At 36.8% G+C, this 9,753-nt stretch overlaps 1 protein-coding gene across 1 annotated transcript in view; it reads left to right on the plus strand.

Annotated features, from left to right (window-relative positions):
- The window catches only part of USPL1 (ubiquitin specific peptidase like 1), a gene marked incomplete at its 5' end in the record, with an annotated part of 38,890 nt that overhangs the window by 9,780 nt on the left and 19,357 nt on the right, over positions 1 to 9,753 (plus strand). Inside the window, 2 exons of the mRNA XM_012642121.1 lie at positions 1,935 to 2,547; positions 7,027 to 7,140. Of these exons, the coding sequence (XP_012497575.1) occupies positions 1,935 to 2,547; positions 7,027 to 7,140 (727 nt within the window). The remainder of the gene's footprint in view (positions 1 to 1,934; positions 2,548 to 7,026; positions 7,141 to 9,753) is intronic.

A 9,753-nucleotide genomic window follows, 5' to 3' on the forward strand; every position in this document is an offset into this window, starting at 1 on the left:
AACTATTTCCCAATTTCCTCTCCTATATCCCCCGGCAGCCCCATTCTACTTCTGTTTCTGTGAATCTGACTACTCTTTAAGTACCTCATGTAAATGGATTCATACAGTATTTGCCTTTTTTTGTGACTAGCTTGTTTCACTTAGCATAATGTCCTCAAGGTTCATGTTGTGGCATGTGACAGGATTTCCTTCCTTTTTAAGGCTGAATAATACTGAATTGTATTTATCTGCTGAATTTTCTTTATCCATTGACCTGTCTGCAGATATTTGAGTTGCTTCCAATTTTTGGGTCTTTGAATAATGCTGCAATGAACATGAGTGTGCAGATATCTCTGTGAAATCCTACTTTCAATTTTTTTGAATATGTACCTTTTGTGATATTTTGAATACACAGTTATTGCTATTGATTTTAAAGTGTTCGCAGTTTTCTGACATATGGTAGGATCTAGGAAATAATCTCAAGGTATAAAGTTGATGGTCAGTCAGATTGTTAGTTGATGGTGACTGCAGGTAGTTGTTCACAGAAGAATCTAGAACTTGCCTGTTTATACTAAAGAATTTCATAAGTGTGGTATTATGAGTGTAGTGTTCAGTTGTATAGAAGAAGCTACATGAGGGGATTTACTGCATTTCATTTATCTGTTGCTGTGAAATGAATCACCTTGAAACTTAGTGGCTTACAGATTTTAATGGCTTCATTTATTCTCATGATTCTGAGGGTTGACAAGGCAATTCTTATACTTCACACCATGTTGGTTCGGACAACTGAAATGTCCACATGCCTGGCAGTTGATATTAGCTGCTGGCTAGGAGTTCTGCTCAGGCAGTCAGCCAGGGGTCTCAGTTCTTTTTCATGAGGGTCTCTCCATGATGCTCATTGGGCTCTTCACAGCATGACAGCTGGGACTGAGATGAAGTGTTCCAGAAGGGCTCCCAAGAGGACAAGCCCAGTGAGCCAGTGCCTATCAGTCAGGCTTCCATGGGCATCATGTGTGCTAATCTCCCATCAGAGCTAGTCACATGGCCAAGCTGAGTCTATGGGATGGCATGAATTACCAGGAGGTGTAGTTCTTTAGGTCACTGGGGGCCATTAAGGTAGCAGTCTACCATACTTATGTAAAAGAAGGCGTATTTTAAATGAAGGCATTTAGAGTATAGATTTCTTGAATTTATCTTGTAAAAATATTCTGGTAGTTTGTAAATTTAGGAAAGATTCACTGATTATTTTAGTAATTTGTTTACATTTTCGATATTTGGCTGAAATTGTATTAATGCACAGTAAGATTTGACAAGGTCATTAAAATTCAGCCAGTTTGACTCTAAACCCAATAAGGATGATGGAACTACAGCCGGTACAGTGGTGCACACCTGTAATCCCAGGGACTCTGCTGAGGCGGGAGGATCACTTGAGCCCAGAAGTTTGCTACCAACCTGGGCAACATAGACTGCGTTGCTTAAAAAAAAAAATCGAAAGAACAGCAGTGCTCTCAGATTCATATTTAGTTTCAAAATATAAGATATTTTTTAATTTGAAAATACTTTTCAAACTTTTAGTGTTATGCAGTGTGTCTGTCCCAAAAGAATAACATTTTATTATAGAGCGTTTCTTTACATTGTTGAAAATTTTTAATTTACTTCACATTAGATTTTTTATTAAAGCAAAAATATGTATGTTTTCCTTGTTAGCTTTCCTCGTGTAACTCAGGGTAAACCCTTGATTTTTCAAATTAACTAAGAAAAATTGTTCTTTTGGGGGCCAGATTTTTTCTTAAATAGTTGTATTTGTCTCTAGTTCAGATTTAGGTGGATAAAATACACCGCACGTCAAATTAATGCTAAAATCTTACACATATTTTCCATGATATAGAAACTGTAAAGTAAAACTTGAGCTATTTGTTATTTGTGGTTTTTATCATTTTATTTTTTCTTTTTAGTGCATCTATCCTTTGGGCTCTAAATCACTTACTAACCTAATTTCTCCTGATTCGGAAGAGTGTCACACTCCAAGTAAGCCTCGAAAAAGAAAGATCTTGGAAACCAGCTGTAAAGATTCACTTCTTTTAGCAAATTCCAAAAAGACTAGAAATCATATCGTTACCGATGGTGAACAAATTTTGAACAGCAAACATAATGGAGAAGTATATGGTGACAGCTCATCAAATCCAATTAGGACAGCTGATTGCTTGGAGCAGAATGAGATTTTGGAAGCTGATACTGTTGACCCGGCTACTGAAAAAGATCCTACTACAATTGATGTCTCTGGAACTGGGGGAATTTCCCCTCAAAATGAAGGATACACATCTGAACTGGAAATGCCGTTGGGGAGCAAATGTACATCATTTCGCCAGACTTTACGTGTCCAGTGGAAAAATGCTTATGCTCTCTGTTGGTTAGACTGTATCCTGTCAGCTTTGGTGCACTTAGAAAGGTTAAAGAACACTGTGACTGAACTGTGCTCTAAGGAGGAATCTGTATTCTGGCAGCTGTTCACAAAATATAATCAAGCAAATAAGCTTTTGTGTGAGAATCAATTGGATGGAGTTCCAGGTTGGCACTAATATTTTATTTCTCTTCAATTTTTAAAGACGTTAATGTTGCAGTTTGTCTCACAGCAGGTGGGAAAGATGCCATTGGTAGCTTCTGTTTTATGTACAGATCTGGGAGCAGGGAGTCCAAGGACAGTATCATGAAGCTTATGGTAACACCAGTTATATTATCATAACTGCCCAAAGGCAGTTTTTTTCCAAAAACTAAAGGAAAAAGAGGCTGTGGTTGTGTCTTACAGCCTATCAAGACCATAATGGTCATCAAAGTAAAATTTTAAGTGTTTAAATTACTGAAAAACAGAATGAAGAAGTAAATAAAAGTCACTCATAATTTTCCAACCCCCCAAAATCTCTCATCACAATAATTGTGCCTAATTTATAAATTAAACCTGATCATAGGTATATTTGTATAGGTAAAAACATAGTATATATAGGGTTTGGTACTATCTGAGGTTTCAGGCATTCACTGGAGGTCTTGGAAGGTATTCTCCACGGATACGGAGGGACAGATAGTACTGAACCCTATATATACTTTTTTTTTCCTGTACATACATAATTAATGATCAAGTGTAGTTAAGATTAATCTGGCTCAACTCCTTGCCGTCAATTGGAATATGTTTCTGTTCATGTCTTCCACCCACAAATTTAATGCCTTTTCCGTATTAACTAAGCACTTACCACGCAATGTGGCTGTAACTTTTGCAATTTGAGGTGCGACAGCAAAACTAGCATGAATTTCTTTTTCCTTTTTCACAATTTCACAGATAAGAGATTCGTTTTTACTGTGTACCTTAGCAACCTCAGCATGTGATTTTTTTTCTTTCCTTACTAGGTCAAGAACTTTCACTTTTTCACTTAAAGGAAGCACTTTACAGCTTCTCTTTGGAGTGTCTGAATTGCCAGCACCACTACTCTTGCACTGTGGGGCCGTTATTAAGTCAAATAATGACTTGAACACAAGCACTGCAATACCTCCCTGGTCAATCTGATAATCTAGAAGGCTGCTAAATGCCTCATGGGCGAGGAGTGTAGGCAACATGGATAATCTGGACAAGGGGAGGATTCACTTACTGGGCGGGACAGAACGGGAAAGTTCGTGATTTCATTACGCTACTCAGAATGGCATGAAATTTAAAACTTATGAATTGTTTATTTCTGGAATGTTCCATTTAATGTTTTCAGACTGTGGTTGACTTGCGGGTAAGTGAAACCACAGGAAGCAAAACCGCAGATAAGGAGGGACTACTGTAGTGCCTCATTTGGTTTCTTTTGAACTTTGTAAGAAGGATATCATGCAGCATGCCTTCTGGGACCTTTGTTTTCCTTTTTGTAAAGATTTATCTTTGAAGCTGCTTGTACTTCATTGATTTTCATTGCTGTATAATATTTCCATTTGGTAAATAATACCAGTTTGTTTATTCATCCACCTGTCAGTGGTCAATGCGGTTATTTTTTGCCACAATGAATCTTACTGCTATGGCCATTCTTGGGCAGGGCTCCTGGGGCATGGTACAAGCGTTTCCCTTCAGTGTACCATATGAATGGAATTGCCAGATCATAGGTTCTGAGTCCAGATTTAGAAGATAATGGCAATTGTCTTCTAAAGTGATTGTACCAGTTAATACTCCCATTAACAGTGTATAAGACATCTTCTGGATCTGTATATTGTCCCTTGATTATTTTCATACTTTGAGATTTTTGCTATTTAAATGGGGTAAAATGATCTGTGATCTTGATTTGCCTTTCCCAGATTTTAGAGAATTTGTTGGCTCTTCATGTTTATGTTGATCCTATTTGTTCCCTCTTCTATGAAATGCCTGTTGGTATATTACCCTGTTTGTTCTCTTGATTGTCATGTTCTTATTGATTTATATGAGTTTTTGTACATCCTTTTTGCTATTTTTATGTCAGATAAGTGTTGCTGAATCTTCTCTCAATTTGTGGCTTAATGTTTTTACTTTTTAAAAGCTGTCTTAATTTACAAGGAAGTATTTAGCTTTCCTTTTGGAGCTAGTGATGTTTGTGGCTTTTTAAAGAAATCTTTCCTTTTCCCAAGATCAGAAAATGATTTATCTGTATTTCTGCCGAAAAATGAATAAAGTTTTGCTTTAACTTTGAAATTTTTAATTCAGCTGGAGTTAATATTTATGTATTATGGTGTGAGGTAAGGATCCATTTTTTTTCCATTTGCATAGCCAGTCTTTCCATTAAATAGCTCTACTTTTTTTTTCCTCAGTTGATCTGTCATGCCACCTTTGTCACATTAACATTCCATATGTGTGTGCCGTTATTCCTTAACTCTCAATTTTGTTCTCTTGGCCACTTTTTCTATCCCTACAGCCACACTGTTTAAATTTTGGCGGCTTTTTAAGTCTCGCTATCTTGTAGGGCAAGAATCTTCACCTTTATTCAACATATTTGATGGAAGTATCTTGGTGTATTTTTTTTTCTGATCTTGTGCGTATATTTTTTTGACAGACATGACATCATACCAAGCTTTCTTTAATATGCTGAAAAGCGTGACTTTGATCATGCAGTCTTTTATATGGATCCCTGTACATTGCTCCATTGTTGACCATTCAGGCTGCTGACCAAGTTTTGCTATTATGAATTAACATCAGGGCAAATACCCATGTATCTTTTAATCCATTGTTGATTAATATCCTAGGAGGGATATTAAAATATGAATATTAAGGGTCTTACTGAATGGCTTTTCAGAAGGGTTCTACCAACATATAATTCTGTTTTCATTATGTAGAAGAAAATTTCTCAGCATTCTAACCCTAACCTTTATATCCTAACCTTAGGGTATAAATGTTTAAAATGATTTTGTTAGGTGACAAATGTTTTGTTTCAGTTTGGGTTCCTTTGAGACTCAATTTTTTAAAATGTGTTAGTCATTTGCAACTTTTTGCAGTTTTAAAAATTCATTTCTCAGATATTTTCACCTTTGAGTTTTCTGTTTCTGTTTCCTATAATTACAGGAACCCCAGTGCTGAGTAGGTGATAGTCATTCAGTTGATTATTGCAGAACAGCAATAATTCAATATTGAAATTAGTTTTAATTTTATATTTTTATCTTTTTACAGAATAGTTGTAGTTTTTATAATCTGATTGTTAATTATATTTGAGCTGCATTCCCTTGTATTGTAAATTTTTTTTGGCATGGTTAACAAAAATTCTGGTTAATGCTTATTTCATTTTACAGGAGAATACAGATATTTTCATTAGTGAAATACATAAGCAGCGTGTGATCAGGCTGTATGAATTATTTTTTTTTTTTTTTTGAGACAGAGTCTCACTGTTGCCCGGGCTAGAGTGCCATGGCATCAGCCTACCTCATAGCAACCTCAAACTCCTGGGCTCAAGCAATCCTTCTGCCTCAGCCTCCAGAGTAGCTGGGACTACAGGCATGTGCCACTATGCCCGGCTTATTTTTTATATGCATATTTTTAGTTGTTCAGCTAATTTCTATTTTTTTTTTTTTAGTAGGGACGGGGTCTCGCTCTTGCTCAGGCTGGTCTCGAACTCCTGAGCTCAAACAATCTACCCACCTCAGCCTCCCAGAGTGCTAGGATTACAGGCGTGAGCCACCGCGCCCAGCCTATATGAATTATTTATAAGAGATTTGAGTGTAAAGATCCATTTATAGCTTAAGAGTAACTAGAGTCACATGCATATGGAGGCTTTTATTCAAAATAATTTTCTTATTAATGCTGAATAGTTTCTTGTCATGGTAATTACATTTTGAGGACTTCTACTCTAAAGAAGTGATCAAAAACATGGACAGACGTTTGCCCAAAGATGTTTATCACAGTGGTATTTATAATAGTGAAAAAAAGAAACAAATGTCTAGCAATGGGAGAATGATTAATAAGGCTGTTTCAGTCACAGTGTAATAAATAGCTTGCAGTTTTTAATGAAGTAAATATGTGTGGAAAAACGGATATATGGAATGAAATAAAGACTAGGATGCTACTGAAGACCACCCACACCCCTCAGAAAAGACATAGGAGGGAAAAATACCAAATATTAGTTTGCGAAAGAATCATAACTTCATTAAGATTCCTCATAAATTTATCTGTTCTTACAACCTAGCTAAATTCAGTAGAAGTTACACAAAGTAGAATAAGTGATTCTGTTCCTAGCATAAGTAGTAATAGCACATAAAGAGATAGCTTCAACTGTTTCAGAGATGCACAATATCTGAGAGGTTAACTATTTTATTAATACTAGTCCTGTGATTATTTGGGTGAAAAAGGCTTTCACTGAGATTTTACCCAGGCAGTAAGTATTAATGATTTTGTGCTGATAATAAATATTAAGGGAATATACAAGATACCCAGAGGAGGAATAATTAAGGAAGTTTTGTGTTTTGCTTTTTGTCTCTTTGTAAAACTTACTCTGATAAACTTTTGGTTTTATTAATGTCTCAGTTTTCTATGGAAAGATGTGCATTGATAATGTGTGTATTTTTTAGATGGAGATTGTAAAAAACTTGCTTCAGAAATATATGCGGAGATAGAGACCTGTCTGAATGAAGTCAGAGATAAAATTTTTGTTAGACTTCAGCCCCAGCTTAGATGCGCATTAGGTAAGTAATTGGTACAACTTAACTATGTTACTCATCTACCGTATAGAAATATGTACATCATAGGGAAAGGTACTGTTTGAATGATTATATTCTTGGGAGAGAGAATCTGGGTAGTTTGACTTGGGACTGTACCAGTGGTTAAATCCTTGTTGGGTGGAAATGTTCCATATAAATATGCAGGCTGGTGTTCTACCTCTTGAGAGTGGGTGCGGTTCTCAGAACCAGAATACATAGGAGGTACATCACTGGTTCCTCCTCCAATACTTTCCACATTTTCAGCCTTTGCTGTACATTAAAAAGCACCTAGGGAATTTAAAAGTAAATGCCAGTGCTAAAGGCCGATACCAGGTCAATTAAATCAGAATCTCAGGAATAGGGCTCAGGTAATCAATAAGTTTCAGAAACCCCTACATGATTCTTATATGTGGACAGATTTGAGAATCTGTGACCTAAACCAACCATAATAATTTTACTTCTACTAGTGATTGGTTTAGGAATGAACATGTGGTACAGTTTTGGCCAGTGGGATATTAGGAGAAATATACTGATGACTTTTTTATAGAAGGCTTTCTTACCTTTAAAAGAGGCACAAGGGTGAGACCTGCTTTGTCCTCTGAATTGGTGTTTGGCCTGTGGGAGCAGAGTGGGGCAAGGAAACTAGAATCTCCATCCAGCTCTTTCTAAACTTTTTTAGTATTACGTAAAGGAGCTGCTGGTGATTTTATTCATTAATTTTTTTTGAGACGGTTGTCTTTTTGTTTTATTTCCTTTTTATCCTTGTAACTCTTCTATTAATATTATAGTAGCAGAATATATGACACTCCCTAATAGTAACTACGCATATTAAGTATCAATGTCTTCTAGTTTTTCTTTCAACAGATGGCATTTATGACCCAGATACCATATCTGGAAGCACTGTCTTTGGTACATGTTAGATGGCTTTTGACCTACTTCTTTGTCCCACAGTTCTACCCCTTAGTTTTCTACTTTTTTCCCCACATTTTTTATTGATATGTAATGTACATTTACTTTGTTTGTCATGGACTCCTGCATATATAATTTACTCCGTTCTTATAATCTGATTTTCCACATTCCAGATCTCTGCCATTGCCTCCTTTAGGTCTAAAGAGCTGTTCTAATTTGTCATCAGGAGGAGGTGGAGCAAAGAATGGAATGAATTTTTTTTTTTTTTTGAGACAGAGTCTCACTCTTTTGCCTGAGCTAGAGTGCCGTGGCGTCAGCCTAGCTCACAGCAACCTCAAACTCCTAGGCTCAAGCAATCCTTCTGCCTCAGCCTCCCAAGTAGCTGGGACCACAGACATGCGCCACCACGCACGGCTAATTTTTTTTCTATATATATTTTTAGTTGTCTGATTAATTTCTTTCTAATTTTAGTAGAGATGGGGTCTCGCTCTTGCTCAGGGTGGTCTTGAACTCCCGAGCTCAAACAATCCGCCCGCCTCGGCCTCCCAGAGAGCTAGGATTACAGGCGTGAGCCACCGTGCCCGGCCTGGAATGAATTTTTTTATCTAAGTATAGTTTACGTGCAGTAAAACCCTGCTTTAAATGTATATAGTTGTGTAACCACCACCATTATCAAGGTATGGGAAAGCTGTATCACCCTAAAAATCTTTACCATGCTCCTTTGTAGTCAGCCCTTTGCTCAGCTCCAACCACTGATATGTTGGGTGACTCATTTCAAAGGAGCCTTTTCCATGAGATCCCTAGAGTATAGCCTGAGGGGCTTCCTTGTTGCATTTGGCAGGTATCATTTCCCTCTTAGAGTAACCTAAGATGTTTTGCTCAGGGTCCCTGCTGCAGTTTGTAGTTGAATTAAAGAATGATTTCTCCTCCAATCTGAATCAACACCCCTCTTATCCCTGATAATTATATTTGGAACAAAGTTTCGTCTTTTGCTCCACCTCCTCCTCAGACCTGGTTTTCTATGTAACAAACCATTTAAATTATTATTTTGTGTAATCATAACAAACAGGCATACAACTCTTTGAGTATAGTGGGATTCTTGTTTGTGCTACCCATTCAAGAGTGATAGGTGCTGTATTAGAGCTACCCATTCAACAGTGATAGGTGCTGTATTAGAACTGAAGTGCTTACTAATGAAATCTAGTCTTTGCCTCAGAGAGCACTTTAAAATTTTGCCATCTGTGTGTTGTCCTTCTGAATATTAACGTTTATTTTAAAGTACTAAAGACAAAAGTAGAATCTGTACTGACCCCAAATGTTGATTAAACTTTTAAGTCCAGCTTCTTTATCATTTGATTATTGTTTTTAAAAAAACACATTGTAAACTATCCTCTTTGCTCTCCCCTGCAGTGAAGAAATAAAACATTACAAATACAACAGAAGCCCCTTTTGTATTCTTCCCCAATTCTTCCTTATGTCCCCACAAAGATAACTACTATCTTCAGTTTGGTATTTTCTTTCCCTTGAAGTTTCTACTTATTTATGTAAGTCTGAAGACTGATTTACTCTTTGAGTATTGGGTACTGGTGTAAGGATGGACAGTCTAGATCAGAAGCCTCCCCTTTGGTTACTTCGTAGTTTCACGGAGGTGGTTGTGCAGATAAGAGGGGAAAGAGGGGTCTGTCAGTA

The sequence above is a fragment of the Propithecus coquereli genome, unplaced genomic scaffold (genome assembly GCF_000956105.1).
Source record: "Propithecus coquereli isolate 6110/MARCELLA unplaced genomic scaffold, Pcoq_1.0 Scaffold175, whole genome shotgun sequence".
In the NCBI taxonomy this organism is placed as follows: domain Eukaryota; kingdom Metazoa; phylum Chordata; class Mammalia; order Primates; family Indriidae; genus Propithecus; species Propithecus coquereli.